This window comes from Mustela putorius, unplaced genomic scaffold (genome assembly GCF_011764305.1).
Source record: "Mustela putorius furo isolate JIRA1106 unplaced genomic scaffold, ASM1176430v1.1 tig00000929_pilon_pilon_pilon, whole genome shotgun sequence".
In the NCBI taxonomy this organism is placed as follows: Eukaryota; Metazoa; Chordata; class Mammalia; order Carnivora; family Mustelidae; genus Mustela; species Mustela putorius.
Window position 1 is genome coordinate 4,978,777 of NW_025421520.1, and position 17,881 is coordinate 4,996,657.

General features: G+C 42.3%; 1 protein-coding gene across 4 annotated transcripts in view; it reads right to left on the reverse strand.

Moving 5' to 3' along the window:
- Window positions 1–367: 367 nt before the first annotated feature.
- GALNT11 (polypeptide N-acetylgalactosaminyltransferase 11) overlaps window positions 368–17,881 on the reverse strand; it is a 52,553-nt gene continuing 35,039 nt past the window's right edge. For all 4 annotated transcript variants that reach the window (XM_045086344.1, XM_045086345.1, XM_045086347.1 and 1 more), the window contains 8 exons: window positions 16,297–16,422; window positions 13,736–13,985; window positions 8,975–9,092; window positions 7,526–7,678; window positions 4,801–5,019; window positions 3,470–3,574; window positions 1,367–1,504; window positions 368–1,117 (listed from right to left, as the gene is read on the reverse strand). In XM_045086344.1, the coding sequence (XP_044942279.1) occupies window positions 986–1,117; window positions 1,367–1,504; window positions 3,470–3,574; window positions 4,801–5,019; window positions 7,526–7,678; window positions 8,975–9,092; window positions 13,736–13,985; window positions 16,297–16,422 (1,241 nt within the window). In that variant the 3' untranslated portion in view covers window positions 368–985. The remainder of the gene's footprint in view (window positions 1,118–1,366; window positions 1,505–3,469; window positions 3,575–4,800; window positions 5,020–7,525; window positions 7,679–8,974; window positions 9,093–13,735; window positions 13,986–16,296; window positions 16,423–17,881) is intronic.

The window sequence follows — 17,881 nt, forward strand, 5'->3', positions numbered from 1 at the left end:
CTGCTAGAAACACGTAACCTACCAAAACTGAAGCAGGAATAAAAAATTTGAACAGACCGATGACCAGCAATGAAACTGAATCAGTAATCTGAATTTGGATTTCTGAGGATGGATCTTGACCTCTGTACCAAATTCCTACTTAGCAAATCTACCTGGATGATTCATAGGCAGCTTTAGTGGAAACTATCCAAATTCACAGACTTTCAGCATCAAGTTCACACAGTTCAAGCTAAGGAATGGTGCTGCGACCTCACTTACTGGCTCACTAGCCGAACCCAGGTATCGCGCTCATCATGTGATACACACATGGTGGTCTGCACGCAGATCAGAGACCCCAATACAAGAAGAGCAGACAAAAAGTCCCACATAAATCATCAAAAGGACCCTTTATTTTAATGTCAATAGTACCATAATTCATCAAAATAATTTATAATAGTTAACTGCCTCTTAAATATATAATCTTATAAAGGAGGTCCTCTGAAGTTAAAAGTAATGTAGATTCAGTCTGTTTAAAATTATTTAGGACATGATAATATAAGTAAAAGAAAAAAAAATGCGTTTCTGTGAAGTCCTTCTAAAAAAAGAAATCATGACAAGTTCTTGATCAGAGAAATGCCATTCCATTATTAAAGGGATTAAAAAGCATAAATAAGTGTGAACAGAAACGCCAATTGCCTGGCTTTGTCCTCTGTGCAAACCTGACCCTTTATAGAGTTAAAACTGTATCCTAATTTCTCACCATCAGCAAGAAATTCCTTAGCAGCTCAGAAGTGATGTTAATGTCTTGGTAAAACAGATTCCCTCACTTTCTGATGACCATCTGTGCGCCAGTCTCTAGTACATCTGGGTCTTATCCTCTCAAAAGTGGTTCTACTTAATCAGGAAATCATTTCGGGGATTTTCCTGTAACCAGCAACTTCTCAAGCCTCACAGCGCACAGCGGAGGTGGACCCTGATGAATTACCACGCCGACCGCCACATCCGCTTAACCTTCCAGATGCCACTGTTGTGAGGAAGAGCCGTTGCAGATCGCCATCGCAACATAGCCTTTGTGACTCTGTGGATCGACCACTCTCAGGCACTGTCCAACTGACACCTGGTACAGCCGATTACTCTTCTGGAAAAAAAGTAGCAAGAAAAATATACCCACAATTCCTGGCTTTAACTTAAAAGGCTTTGCTGCCAGAATGTGTAGAGAAGACAGAGAGATCCAGAAGACATGTGGACTAGCTCCGATGCTTTATTTAATGATACGACAAACTCAGAACTACTTTCTGTCAGCTAAACTAGGAGGGCATCTGCCCTGCCCCCCCTTAGCTCCACCTGCTTCCTCATGCGCTCCCATCCTCCCCGGCAAGCTCCTCACCCCGAAGGTCCACTGCTGGGATCCTCCCGACCCGTGGCACTTCATGAGTCGTGGTGGGTCTGAAGAGCGAGTTTCTGACATATCCAGGCAAAGGAGGTTATTTAAAACCAACTCGTGCTCTTCATTATAAATCCAAATCTGAGGAAGAGAATCAAAGATCAGAAAACTCCAAGGTCCTCTTCAGATCTGAAATTTGGGCTGTGCTCCGGGTCACCTATCCGTGGGGGTAGACCGGGGCTACTCCACGTGTCTCAGAAAGCAGGGAGAGACCCGCAACCCTGAGTCACGTGTACGCAGCGTCAGCTCCGCCACCTGAAAATGGAATGAACGAACGAACAGACACAGAACAGGAAGTGTAATCACAGGAAGAAACCGAAACAGTGGTTAACTTTGAATTTAACTGACTCAGTTAACTGAGCACGTGACTGGAGACCTTTCTAGTTCTAGCATCTCCCAGTCCTGCGGTGCTCCCCATCCCTAGGCAGCGCAGCCTGTCCGCGCACACATGCCTCAGCTGGGCCGTGCACGCAGGAGCCCATACACACGTCATCCTGGGAAAGTTCTGCTCTAACCCCAGATCACCACAGCATTTAGGCTGAGATGATGATTTCCTCGGAGGGCCCAGAAATGGGTTTTTTCTTTAGATGTGCAGATCTTTCAGGACAAAGACCTTTTGATCTTTGTCAGATCTCTGTGCAGATCTTTCAGAAACAAAGACCTAAAACTGGCTGAACGGGACAAGAGTGAGGAACAACTTATTCTCCAAACTGCACCTTCACTAAATCCACAAGGAATATACTTTCATCTCTGAATTATTTTACTCATTAGTTATTTCTACCTCCAGGCCCAAAATTTATGTGTGCTGTCTCCATTAACATGAACAGTTCTAAAAATAGAACTTTCTGCAACCATGCTCATGTTTTATAACCTGTGTTGTCCAACATGAGGAAACACATAACTTATTTCATTTTAATTAAATGTAAAGAGCTCCATGTGGCTGGTGGTTACAGGATCAGTACAGATCTACGTGATCCCAACAAACAGGCGCATGTAACTCCATTTCTTCAAACTTCTCCCATTTTCTGGAACAAAGCTCAGTGGTCTCATGTAACCAAAGCCAGCGAGGCAGCAGTCCAGCTGGACACTTTGGTGTCCGGGAGTCTGATACCTCTCAGACCCAGACACAGCACAGAACCCCTTCTGAATCCTATTTTCTAGTGTGGATGACATCTTCCATCCTTTGCAAGCTTCCCTAGATATAGAGGGGCTTCTATGACATTTTAGAGAACACACATGGTCTGACCATTTTAGTCCTGACTGGGGCCATCCCTGGCACGCAAGTGGGAATGAAAATCCCCTCCCTGTGACGTGCTCGGACCACAGAGGTGTGCGGTTTCACAACCGGGGATAAGACTTCCATCAGATACAAGTCAGTCTGATATTACTGTTCCAAACTTACCTAAGTTTTTAGCTTATTTTTAGGCCTACTTTAACACCATTGGAAAGATTACGTGAGAACAGGTTATGTGAATGAAATAAACTGTTTTTTGTTATGGTTTCTTCTGATGGGACTACTAAACTAGGAGAAATTGGCTTTCAGAGAAAACTCTACTGAAGATAATAATTCATTTCCTCTGTAATGTGCCTGCCCTTCCTTTGCCACTTTTTAAAAAAAAAATATTTATTTATTTATTTATTTGACAGATCACAAGTAGGCAGGCAGGGTGGGGTACGGGAAGCAGGCTCCCCGCTGAGCAGAGATCCTGATGTGGGGCTTGATCCCAGGACCCTGAGATCATGACCTGAGCCGAAGGCAGAGGCTTAACCCATTGAGCCACCCAGGTGCCCCTCCTTTGCCACTTTGGACCTGCTGTGTGACTGCAGAGTACAAAGGATGCTTCTAACACACAGGAGCAAAGGTAGGAAAAATATACAAAGCACACAAAGTCATTCCTTACTTAAACCATGTCAGCTAAGGAGAGTCAAGAGTAAAATCTCCAGGGTCTTCCAAACCTCCCTCCCTCCTCAGGGACCACCCCAAGTTCCCTTCACTGAAGGACACTTTCCAAGGACCGGCTGAGCCCGGAGGCATGCATGACTCACCTGACTTGGGTCACTGTAGTCACATGCTTTAAGCACCACCAGGCCTCCTTTCTGACTTGGACGTCCCTGGGCCACCAGACACTTGTTGGTCTGGAGGTGATAGAGCTGTAAAAGGAGAGAGTGCTCTTGGCAGAAGATACCTTAGAGTGCTACATAATGTGAATACATTACTCCAAAGCTGTGAATTTTAAAGGTTATAAAAACAGAAGCATTTTTTAATTCCTAAATTCTAGCTTCTCTACATAGGGTATCACAATAGACTTCAAGGTTATAGGTAATGTTAACAATGTATGTAAGCAGTGTCATGTCGAAATTCTACCTAAAGATACAGGTTTACTAATCTACTAGAGGGGAGGAAGGAAATTAAAACATCTCAGCCCTGAAGAACCTTCAAATGAAATGGAGAAAGTAGGAATAAAAGGTACAAACGAGACAGTATGTAGCTGAATGTGAGGAACACAGACCAGGCACTGAGTATCCGGCCTGGGTAGGCTGGTGCGGGAAAGGAGCTTGGATGCGCGAGGGAAGGCTAACGGAAAGCATTTCCGCTACATGGACAAACCCCGGTTCTGTCCATTTTTTAACACCTTGACTTTGTTCGTAATCTCTAAAAAGAAGGGGAAAGCTCTGTAGCTGAAGAGTCACGGAGGAAAGCCGCCGTGGTGAAAGATCCTACAGGGCGCTGCCTTAACACAAAAGAAGAGAAAACCCCACAACCATCAGAGTATCTCCTTTCAGTAGCTTACTTTCAGAAAGCAGATTCTAAGAAATGACTCAGGAAAAAGGTATGATTTTATGACTAGACCCCTAAAATTTAAATGTGATACAGAACTGTGAACAGAGTCCTTCAGAAACAAAAGGGAACACGTACAGAGATGTAGCAGGTCGTGGGCTTTCTGTGCAGCTCACATGACCGCTCGGCCGCCCAGGTGTGAGCCGTAGGCTGTGCCACCATCTTCCACTTGCTCTCTGGGGTCGGTTCCCAGCGCTTTGGCCCAATGGCAGAGACCAGCCCCATTTCTCCTTTTGGGACTTGGTTCTGCCAAACGAGTTTCATACTGACTTACAGCGCCTTCACTGGTCTGTTCGTATCCACCCTCTTGGAAGCTAGCATGTAACTTACAGAAGTCACTCACTCTTTAAGGATGTTAATAGTAACAGTGGAGATACTAACGTTTCTAAAGTCTTAATACCTGAGTGGAGGAAGGTCCCACCCAAAGAACACAACAGAAGCAAGCTAAAGTCTATCACTGAAATGATACTTTAAGTCTAAAATGTCATTTACGCTATCATACAACTTTTCATGAAACACTTTGATATTACTTCCTTACCCTTCCACGCTGAAGGATTTTGGGGCGTTTGGGCCCTCTATTGATAAAAATGGGTTGCTGGGGTTTGGCGTTGGGCCCAGATATCTGCATCTCTGGGTAAATATTATCCAGATACCATTTAAATGATTTACAACCCAACTTCTTCCTCAATTCAACACGCTCACTGATATTTCCATAGCTTTTGGTCCTCAGATCAGGTCTTAAGGAAAAATACTGCTCCTGAATTTTAAAAAGAAAAAGGAAAAATAAGAGAACAGGTTTTTTGCTTAAAATGAGTATTATCAGCAAATTATTTTTCATGCCAGTGTTTTCTTGATGTTGTTGAAAAATGTCAGCATAAACTTTTCACACAATTAGGTCCATCATTGACAATACGACATCTTAAATTCTAAGATACGTCCCTATTTCAGAAATGGCTAAACATGTAAAATGTGATCTCAGAATCAATGAGGCAGGCAACGTGTGAGGCTGGCAGTTCTGACTCTGTCAGGATTCTGGAGTGTCAAAGATAATTGATTACTGAGTCCAAGGAGCTTCTGTTTGTGTGAGTTTATTTACTGGTATTTATCATATGGAAAGTTGAAACATTTAATTTGCTAAAAATAACTCACTACCTATCAACATAAACGTGCTTTGAAGAACAACAAGAAATTTAGTGAGAACAGTGACATTGCTTTACAGTTTTACAAATCTTTTCAATGTTTGGCTAAAAAGCAAGCTGAACTCTCATTTCTGCATGTGAACCTGTTACTGTCATGTTTGGTTAGACAGATTTTTAAATATTGAGTGTATGGAAATATATAGTTTAAAATGCCAGGGATATTTTAATAGTTTCAGAGAATTATAACTATCCTTTGATATATTTTTTAAAGATTTGACAGAGTATAAGCCAGGGAGCAGGAGAGGGAGAAGCAGACCCTCTGCATAGCAAGAAGCCCAATGCAGGGCTCGATCCAGGGACCCTGAGATCATGACCTGAGCCAAAGGCAGATGTTTAACCAACTGAGCCTTCCAGGCACCCCACTTTGATATTTTACCAAAACTCTCTTCATTTTCCACACTGTAACTAACCTTTAAATTGTTATCACTGAGCTTTCTGTAGGTCGCATTAAAATCTACTGCTCTATCCAGCTCTCTGAATGGATCTTTTCCCCAACCAAGATTTCTATACCATCATACTTTAGTCATTTGGAAAATACTGCTCCCTGGGTGGTGAAGTTCCAAATACTGACAAATGTCACTATATAATATAAAAAGTTATATTCATAAATATTCCTAATCTCATCAAAAGAGCATTTAAGTACTGGAAGCCATCAAGCTCCCAGGGATCAATATGAGTTTTCCACTTGCAACAAATGCTGTCAGTTGAAGTGAGAGGCTCAGTTGGTTCATTTTTGAGAATGTGCGCCAAATATCCAAATATAAATAACCATGGTTTGTGAGCCATTCTTTTACATAAAAAGTACTCTGTGGAGAAAAGTGAATAGTTAACTCACAACTACCCGCAGCTCAAACAACATGCCTTTTCCCTTGAAAACAACCACGTGTTTCAGTCTACAGCAAAAGGTGCTTTCTGCGCACTCAGCGTGACTCACAGCACTTGGAGCACAAAATCTAACACAATGATTTCTATGACTCAGCTGCTTTTGCAGCATCAGTGCAAGGTCAGCAAGGGGGAAACGGCAAATACTGGGTTACCTGCCTATGACAACAGCTTTGCCCTGCTGAACATTTACATGGGTCTGGGAACCACTTTCTGAGAGCTGCTGGGAGACAGTGTGACTCAAAGTTGAGGAACATGGAGAACAAGCCTGGAGTCTAGATGAGGGAGTAGGGAGGAAACATGCAGTGAGGCAGACGCATGACCACAAGCCCCCACTTCTGCTCCCCATGCAGTGATCTTCTCCCGACAGCACACACCTCCATGCCCAGTGCATTTCCCAAAACCTGACACAGAGCCTGGTATACAGTAGACACTCAAATGCATGTTTAAAAAAATTAACTGTGCACAAATGTTCACAGTAGCATTTCTCATAACTCAGGAATGGATAAAATGTGTAATCACACAATGGAATATTATTTGGCAATAAAAAAGGAATGAAGCAGTGCTACATGGTACCCATATGGATGAACCTGAAAACGTTATGCTTACTAAGGTGGTCACAAAAGATCATGTGTTGTAGGATTCCATTTGTAGGAAAGTTCCAGAATAGGCAAATCTAGAGAGTCAGGAGGTAGACTAGTAGTTGTCTAGGGCTGTGGGAGATGAGGGGGTGATAGCTGAAGGATACGGAGTTTCTTGTTGGGGGTGATAAAATGACTTGTGAATTATACCTCAATAAAGATGTTACAAAGGAAATATCACAGCAGAAAGAGAAAGTGCTACTACATGTGCAGAGCCTAACAGGGAAAGTGGAAAGACTGGGACACAGTGAAGCCCAAGGAGCAAAGAAAAGGAGCCACGTTCTGTGGGAGTGAGAGGAATAAAGACACTGACAAGAAAATTTCTTATGTTGGCTGTATTTCCGATTATAGAGTGGTCATTTGGAAAATTAGAAGAAGGGTCACAACAAAAAATGAGAAGAAAAGAAATGTACAAAAGGGATGGCCCCGAAGCATAGATTGTCCCACAGAAATGTGCCAGAATGAAAAGGCAGGTAACCAGAGCTGTCTGCAAAGGAGCTAGAGCCAAGCAGACCCTTCCAGCAGAGTAACTTAATCTCACCTTGTAGTCATCCAACCAAACATGTGCCAGCCTCAAGGAGTTGTGGGTCATGGTGTCCTGGCCTTCAGGAGAACCATACGGTCGCCTTTTCCGGAAAATGTGTCCGACTCTAGAGCATGGGATGATGAAGAGTTTACCTCCACACATCCAAATCTGGTCAGAAGCAAAATATGTATTAATAGTTGCCTTGCACTGCTATGAAATCAATGTATGCGTTTTCATGAAATTAATCTTTATTAAATAGGTGTTTGTGAGACTTCAAGATGTTTTGTATAAGTACCAAATACAAGAAAGTGAAAGGGTACATTAAAAAAATTATATCTTTATGATTAAAAAGAAACTAAATTCTAAAATAGCGTACCATTCTTTTACCACCCTGTGTCTAAAATCACACTTACCATGTACTTTGCTGTTTTAACACATTAAGGAATTTGATCCTCAGGACTTAGGGACAAAGAATGCTTACTGGCTGGTCCTCTAATCTCATTACTGGTACTTTCTCAAAACATGTATATATATACACACACACACTGAGTAACTCTAGATTAAGAATCAAAAGATCTCAGTTCTTGTGTAAATTTCACCTTGGCCATCTGGGTTACTTTATATAGTTATATTTTAGTTTTTGTGGAACTCTATTACCTTATGTCCAAAGTAAGACTGAACAATATCTTATTTCTTTCAACTTTAAAATTCTAAAAGATTACGTATGAAAAACTACCTTTTAAAAACACTACAGTCAATACATCGTAAAAAAACAAAATGACACACGTACCACATACCACAGTGTTGTGGATGGGGTATCTGCTATGGAGCCCCAGAGCCGAGAGGTGGGGAGTGAGGACATCAGCTGGTTCGGAGAAGTCCGAGTTCTTTCCCTTGCCCTCATTCTGCCCTTTGCAGACTGTCTTCCACCCCCACAGTTCCCTGAGTTCCAGACCCCACCCATACCGCCATCTTCCCGACTTCAGCAGCTGGAGAGGAGATTAATTCCTTCCTCAGGCCAGAGGGACTTGGATATATAAAGTACTCTGCTAGCTACTTCTGAAAGTGGAATGGGGAGCTATTAATAATTTTCCTGGGAGAACAGGTGTGAACCAGGACAGTCTTGAGCAATCAGGGATATTCGATCACCTTAAATATCTATGTCTAGGGTTAGCAAGTAAGATGAATAAACTGGCAAAGAACAAAACTCTACCGTAAATGCACATTTAAACATCTGAAATTATACCCAACCATTCATTACAACCTTCCCTTTTAAATTCTTACAAGGCTGCTTAGATACTTTCCACACTTTGAATGGGTATTATCCCCATCATGGATTATGATAAAGTAGCCTTCACTAAAGACAGTTTGTTAACAAAGATAATGAAAGAGAACTTACAGAAAATAAGAGGTCGTGGATAAAAATTATATTCCAGTACACAGAGTTAAACATGAAAAAATTACCCGAAAGGAGATTTCTAAATTTTCTCCTCCCCAGATATCCATGCCACTGTCATACTGTCCGAGCTCATTGAAATAGTGTCTGTTCATGGCGAACAATCCTCCAGCCATTGTAGGTGACCTGAAAAAGGAAAAAATTACTGTACCAATTGCAGAGAGCCATTTATCTACTATCTTTGTTATTTAAAAAGTTCAGTGTACCTTTGGAACATCGCTAATAAAGACCAGATTAACTATTACGGAACATTTTATCTAACATCAGGAAATGAGCTGGGCCACATAGCTGAATTTTCTAGATGCCAATGATATACTAGATGTCTGGGAAATGACGGCTACTTTTCTAAGCATCAAAAATAATTTATAAATTACAACACTGTTACTAGAAATACACTTGATTTGAATTAATTCCTTCTGACAGTCTCGCAGAACAGTGGGATAAAAACTGGACTTCAGGGCCTATCAAGTAGAGACCAGATGAACTCTGACTTAGACCAGTAGTTCTCAAATAGGATGACTGTCCCCAGGCAAACACTTCAGTAATGTCCACAAACATTTTTAGCTGCTGCAATGCAGTGGTTGGGGTAGGGGAGGGTTTCTACTCACAACTCATGGTCTGAAGCCAAGCACACTACTGCATACTCTAAAACGCTCAAGAGAGAGCCCACAACAGAGAAGTATCCAGCTCCAAATGTCAATACTGCCAAGAATGAGATGGTTAATGAGAGAAGCTGAAGGAGACTGGCCCTCAGACACACACTCAGCCTCCAGCTGTCTCACTTCTGAAACTGAACTAAGGCGATGGTGTATTTCAGCATCCCAAGCTCCCTGTTAGAAGGGAAGCACAACTTCTCTGCAGGGAGGAAAGCACCATCTCAGGTATGAATGTATTTCCATAATTTTTCACGACAGTGTCTGCCACCAAACAAAAGTAAATAAGCAACCAAACAAATAAATAACCAGGCAATCAGGAAGATAAACCACATGAAGAGAATCTACGAGAGGAACAGATGTGCAGGGGTTTCAAATAATGTAGTTATCAGGCGGAGAGATCAAAATAACCACTCAAAATATGCAAGGATTAAAGACAAGATGCAAAATTTGGCCGACAGATAAAGAGATATGGTCAAAAAAGAAACCAAATTTATGCATATCTGAAAAACCTTTCTGACAAAGAAGAACTTCTGCCTACTTGTGATCTGTCAAATAAATAAACAAATAAATAAATAAAATCTTAAAAAAAAAAAGACAGAGGTCATAAATAGGCAGAGAGGCAGGCAGAGAGAGAGGAAGGGAAGCAGGCTCCCCGCTGAGCAGAGAGCCCGATGTGGGGCTCGATCCCAGGACCCTGGGATCATGACCTGAGCCGAAGGCAGAGGCCTTAACCCACTGAACCACCCAGGCACCCAAAGAATCCCATTTTTAGCAACCACAGAAAATACAAATTTTCCAGGCACACATGAAAATTTACAAAAATTACTCATGTGCTTGGCCGTAAAGCAAATCTCACCAATTTTCAAAGAATTAAAATAATACAGAATATTTCTTAATCACAGTGTATACTAAGCTAGGAATACGTAATTCTAAAATCCTCATATGTCTGGGAAATAATGAAGGTACTGCTAAATAACCTACAGGTCAGAAAAGCCATTACAATGAAAATATTCTGAAATAAATGACAAAAAATAGTACTTTGTGGGATGCAGCTAAAAGCATGATTAGAAAGTTGATTTCCTTAAATGCATACACTAGGAAGGGAAAAAGGATGAAAAATTTAAAAAATCTAAACATCCAACTGAGAAAGTTAGCAGCCTTGATATCCTGAAAGTGAGAGCGCGCACAGAACGGAGAGAAGAGCGGGGAAGCGGCCAGAGGAGGAAGGCGCGCTCGTGCCCTCGCCGCACAAGGAGGCGGTGAGACGGCGCTGTCACAGCCCACAGGCACGGCTCCGTCACAGCCCACAGGCACGGCTCCGTCACAGCCCACAGGCATGGCTCCCTCCAAGTGCCAGAAGGAACTAACGCTGCTGCAGAAACACCCATACTACTCCACCTCGCCGGAGAGCAGAAGACAATGACATCAAGGAACACAATTTTCACTTTTCCCACAGAAAGGACCTAAAACCAGTTTTACAGGGAAAAGAAGAATATGTTCCTCTAGAGTGAAAGAAGCAATAAACAGAAGACCCAAAATAAAAACAGTGTAAGAATTGGCTTCTGCGGAGGTGGACTGAGAACAGGGAGCAAAGAGGGAGTCAGTCACTCCTCGTCAAAAGTTGTTCTATATTATTTTGTTACTGAATACATGTTTGTGATTAAAAGCATTAAAAATTAAACAATGAAAACCAATGCCCATGTGTCGCGGCCAGCACGACGAATCGACCAGGGTAACCTTGAGGGCTAAGAGGATGATGAAAAAAGTTAAGAGACAAAGAGATGGAGACAGGAGGGACACAGAAGATGATGTCCAACAGTGCTAAATTTATTCCACATCTTACAAGCATTTATAAGGCAGACCAGAACAGGAGGAGTAATATGTCAGTACATAGTCAGATGACCACAAGCTTCTATAACAAGTTTACATTTACTACAAACAAACCTCGTGATGCCAGGTAGTTTTGGCTAAAGCCATTAGCAAGACAATCAACCAGGGAGTGGGTTATGGGAGGGACAGAACAACAAGGTCTAACTAAGAACTCAGGACCCTGGCCACTTTGTTCCCTACTGCAGGGAGAGTGTGTGGGAAGTCACGTAGGCGAACGCAAGACACATAGCACAGACCCTTTCTCAGTGCACTCAACTTTCCCGTCCTTAACCTTGTCAAAGTGTCCGGACTTTGAAGGAGACACAAGTCAGGGCCTGGTTTGGTTCTCGACTCCAGCAGTGCCGTGGCCTCCAACACCCATGAAGATGGTGAAACAGGCAAGACGGGCAAGACACGGAGAGCACGCAGCAGCCGGGCTACCATCCTCCTGCGTGGCGCGTCTTTACCTTCTCACAGAGAACACCACGGACAGTCCGAGAGGACAGAATCCGAGTCACTGCCGTCAGCCTCCAATCACAGGACATGAGGCTGTAGAGACCAGGAGCCCAACCAGACAGTCCCCGGATGCAGCCCTGCCTGAGAGTGGGGAGGGGGGTCGTGACCCACCCAGGTTCTGCCACTGAGCTTACAGAACTGCAGCGGATTCTCACCCGAAGCCCGAGGGAGCAGAAGTCGGCCCTGCTCGGCCAGCAGAGCACATCGGCCCCCAGGAGCCGGCAGAGGTCTCCCCTCCACGTCTGGGTCAGGTGGAAGGAAGCTGGCAAGCCCCTACAGGCCAGCCGCAGAGCCACGGGACGTGCTGGGAAAACATCACCTCCTAAAGGTAGAGAGAGGCATGCTCTCAAACCAGTTCTCCTCTTGTAAACTAGAAGGGGGGAATAACAGCGCGGGTAACAGCACCATCCGCGGCATTAAAGAAAGACAATGGAAAACCACCCGACCTCCTCACCAACAGTAAACTGGGTAAGTTACGATATATTAACAGATCATGACCCTCTTTCATTGCTGTATAAAGCAGAGCCATACACTGTAACCCAGATGAGTTTTTTAAAGCAATATTGAGTAAAAGCAGCAAGGACAAAAGGAGTCCGATGGCTTCATTTTACATGAAGTCCAAGAACAGGCAAAACTAAACTATATTGTTTAGAGATGCAGGCAGAGATGGTAAAACTACAGGAAAGTGAGGAAATGATCACCAGGTCAGGGTAATGACCGCTCTAAGGCCAGAGGCTGTGACCACAGCAGGGATACAGAGGGCACCTGGATGCCGTGTCTTGACCTGGGTGGTAGCCACACAGGTGTTCATATTACAACCATGTATTAAGTTGTGTGCATCATACATATATACATATGTGTACTTTTTACATACATTATTTTGTCACAGGTTAAAAAAACTAAAAAGTCCAAAACAAAAAAAAAAACCCTATAGGTCCAAGAATGTTAAAAAGTAGAAACACAGGGGCGCCTGGGTGGCGCAGTGGGTTAAGCCACTGCCTTCAGCTCAGGTCATGATCTCAGGGTCCTGGGATCGAGCCTCACATCGGGCTCTCTGCTCAGCAGGGAGCCTGCTTTCCCCTCTCTCTCTGCCTGCCTCTCTGCCTACTTGTGATCTTTCTGTCAAATAAATAAATAAAATCTTTAAAAAAATAAAAGGTAGAAACACAAACAAACCTCCCCGAAATCCACATGAGAAATTTAAAACGAAAAAAATACATAAGCAGATTTGTAATATTGAGAATATGAATGAGAACTAAAAATAATTTCTGCACTGTGACTTGTAACTGTACTAGCAGAAATCCATCCTAAAAATCCCAATTACAGAAACGCTTATACAGCAAATGTTCCTCACAGCGCCACTCGTACTAGCAAAGAACTGAAGATAGGTAAATGACAAAGGCAATAAACCATGCTGAACCGACATTAAAAAACACAGCACGTGGGGTACTCCTACCGTATCCGATGCACAATTATCACAAGATACTGATCTTAGCTGTCTGCCTTCCTAAGTGATACATCCCTCAGGACATGAATAATTCCCAGGTCACAAATCTTTCCTCAGAAGTTGGCACAGCACATAAAATTCAGTGAGCATTCAAGAATTTCTAATGGACAAATTAAGCTACCACTTCTGCTCCCTGCAAAGAAGGGATTCTCTTCAAAATATTTTTTCTCTTTTGAAGAAGTACTGACAGGAATTTTTCCAATCTGGAGGAGAAATCTCACTTTATTGGTGCAGTAGCTCCCTCTGGTCCTCCGAGCTCAGAAAGGGGAACAAGATCCCACTTGAAGTGAAGCCCCCAGTTGAATCCTCCCCGCACGACAGGGGACGAGCTGTAGGCGAGCGTGTCCGCGCTGATGATATCGATGACCGGGCACACCACGGTCCGCCGGTCCTGCTGGATGGCAGCCAGCAGGGGCTGTAGCCACATCACATTTACTTCACAGTGGCTGTCCAGGAAGACCAGGACTTCTCCTGAGGAGGCAAACAGCAGCAGGCCTGAGAGGTCACAGCACTCCGATCGGGGCAGCCGCTAGTTCCCTGAGATGCTGCGTTCACGGGGTGAAATACACCCGCCTCCCTCCCAGCCCAACGGTCAAAGCATTCCTCTACGCCAGTTAGGAAGAGAGGAGGACCTTCTAGCCGGAAGTCGGCCTCAAGTGCACTGCTAGGATTGAAACATCTATCAATCAATCCCAATTCTCCTCAGGGAAAAGATGCAAAGTCTCATGGGAACAATTCTGTTCTCTGGACAGAAAGCTAGGACTGCGGTACAAGGGCAGTGGCCACTTGTGTGTAAATGTTTTTATTACACTTACTGCGATCAAAAGATTTCTAAATTTAGGAGTGCCTGGTTAGCGCAGTAAGTTAAGTGACCGACTCCTGGCTTCACCTCAGGTCACAGCCTGGGGGTTGGGAATGGAGCTTCGAGCTCTGCACTCAGCAGGGTCTGCTTGAGATTCTCTCCCCTCTCCCTCCGCCCTTGCCAGCCCTTCTCTCTAAAAAAAGAAAAAAAAATTCTAATTTACTATACATTTCCCTGCCTGAGAACATAACTGTCTTCACTGGTGACACAGAAACATGACATAGTGATCATCGCTACAACACAGCAACTCTCTCAGGAGTGAGAGACACAGGTACCCCTACTGCCATGCCAGTGACATGGGTTCCCTTCTCCTCTGAAGTCACTACTCAGTGGCCACATGCTCACTTCTGCCATTTTTCGCCTTTCCTTCCTAATTCCCCAACCTGGTCAGCTGTAGTGGCTTTCATGAGCCAATGAGGTATCTTTTCTTCTAGTTAGTAAAATAAGAATCACAATGATTTTAACAAGCCCCTACACCCCAAGTTCTGGAATTCTCAAATTACCTTCCTATTTTTTTCCCCATATCCATACACTACTTACAATATTATATACCTACTATTTTTAAACTAAATCATTTAACTTAAATAAATTTATTTTAAAAGGCAATTTTACCAAGATCAAAAATGAAAATCAGAATCACTAACCTTACAGAGGTAACCATAAAGAGAAATACAATGGTTCAATACCATGTAACTGAGAACTAACCAGATATATTTTCTGCAAAATACTAAATTTGATACGTTTTTTTCCAAAGATTTAATTTATTTATTTGAGAGAGCGAGAAAGAGAAAGCATGAGGAGGGGGTGAGTGGCAGAGGGAGAGGAAGAAGCAGACTCCCCGCTGAACAGCCCAACATGGGACTCGATCTCAGGACCCTAGATCATGCCCTGAGCCCAAAGGCAGAGGCTTAACCTGGGACACCCAGGTGCACCGTTCTTTCTTTTTCAAAGGGGAGGTAAGTATATGCTGGAAATGTCTTAAAGACAGATTTCTAATAGAGACTTTATCTTTGATGGGATCAGAAGGATTGAGAATTTTAAAGAAAGTATCTTTATAGTTTTATAAATCAGTTTTCATTGTTTTTTATTTTTATTTTTTAATTAATTCCCACACCCAGTGTGGGGCTTGAATTTACAACCCAAGATCAAGAGTCACACACTCTACTGACTGAGCCAGCCAGCTCTGTGGTAAGTCAATTTTCAGTATCATGTCCATTTATTCAACAAAAATCATGATCCATTATCACCAGAGGTATGTATTTGAACTCAAGAATTACTGGCTTAATTCAAATCAAACAGTTTGAGTACACAGACTTTAAATGTTGTATGACAAAAATTACAGGGGCGCCTAGGTGGCTCAGTCTACTGAGGGACCATCTGACTCTTGATTTCAGCTCAGGTCATGATCTCAGGGTCATGGGACTGAACCCTGTGTCAGGCTCTGCACTCAGTATGGAGTCTGCTGGAGATTCTCTCTCTCCCTCTCTCTCTGCCCCTTCCCCCTGTAGGCTCACTCGCTCGCTCGCTCTCTCAAATAAATAAACCTTTAACAAAAAAAAAAGTAAAAAAAAATTACAGAAGTTCAGATACATTTTGCTTTACTCTTCTCCTTATATAAGTAAACAAGATACAGACCTACATGAGCAGCAATAATTTGCAATAAGGACCACTATGAAAACAGACCAGTTTGGACTCTAGAGCTCACCTCCCTGGAGTCTGTATTTTGGGACACTGTTGTCCCAAGAAATACAAAATTCTTTGGAAAGAAACCCTTTCCAAAGTGAACACAAGCCTTTTCTCTCCTGCTAACAATGCCCATTTAGGAAATCACTTTTCACAGATCTCTGCACAATAAGAAAGGCTCCAAGGACAAAGCCCTTGTCACTTCTCCCCCACTGAGAAGAGAGCAGGAAGTTATACCTGTAGAGTGGGCTGCTCCAATCATCCTTCCTCGAATCAATCCCTCACGCTTTGCGTTTCTTATCACTTTAATTTTTCCAGGGAGATATTTTTGGACATATTCCTCTAGTTCTCCTTTCAAATCATCTGAAAATAAAGAGTCATAATACAACAACAGGAGACATATACAAAGGCTTTTTTAATAGCTACTCTAAGATTGTATCTGATACTTGCAGCAACAAATTATCAAGTAATTATTACAGAATCTTTTGCTGCTTTATTTAAAAAAAAATTATGGTTTATCTCCTAAGGAAGAAAAAGGAAGGGTAAGAGTTGAAACACTAGCCAAGAAGAATACTTAATTTATAGAATTATTCATATTTCCACAGCAACTAGCACAATGCTTTGCATAAAAAAATGTTTGATATGATTATCTTGAGTGAATGAATGTTCCACTGACTGCACTAAATCAGATTTAAAACCAAAATAAGGTATATCTTTTGTTTGAAATTAACTGTTACTCCAAATCAGAACAGTTTTAAGGGCTTTTTAAAAAGATTTTATTTATTTATTTGACAGAGAGAGAAACAGCAACGCAAGCAGGGGGAGTGGGAGAGGGAGAAGGAGGCTTCATGCTGAGCAGGGAGCCCGAAGGAGGGCTTGATCCCAGGGCCCTGGGATCATGACCTGAGCCGAAGGCAGACACTTAACGACTGATCCACCCAGGTGCCCCTGGTTTTAACATCTTCTATTGCTACTAAGAATTATATAATAACAGCAGGAAATATGTCCTTTTATTAATTTAGTATCTTCCAAGGACACTAAATATTTTTTCTAAATTCTAGCTCATTTACATTTAAATTTCATAACTTCAAATATCTATTAATTCTTTCCATTGTTAGTAGATAAACCATCGTAAGTTATCATGAATTTTCACTTAAAAAAAAAAATAACTACAGGGCGCCTGGGTGCCTCAGTGGGTTAAGCCTCTGCCTTCGGCTCAGGTCATGATCCCAGGAGCCTGGGATTGAATCCTGCATCAGGCTCTCTGCTCAGCAGGAAGCCTCCTTCTTCTCATCTCTCTCTGTCTCTCTGCCTACTTGTGATCTCTCTCTCTGTCAAATAAATAAAATCTTAAAAAAAAAAAAAATTAAAAAATTAAAAATTAAAAAAAAAATAACTAAAAAACAAAATACAGATTAAAAAAAATTCAACACCATAAATTCTACAATTTAGTATTTAGACAATCTTTGTTTCTTAATTATGTTTGTTGATTAGAGGATAATTTTTTGGAAACACCTTTGTGATCTTTTTACAGACTGTGCTATTTAAATTTGGCCCTTGAAATTTTTCCCTTGGCCTACCTTTTGAAAAAAATTTTTATTTCAAAATAACTATAGATTAGCAAATTTTTTTCAAAAGGTAGGCCAAGGGAAAAATTTCAAGGGCCAAACTTAAATAGCACAGTCTGTAAAAAGATCACAAAGCTGTTTCCAAAAAATTATCCTCTAATCCACAAACATACTTACTTGTTGCCAACTCCCCTGCACCTGTTGGGACCAGGGTCCTCCCTGCCATCGATCTGAACTGTCAGCTGCTGCTGCTG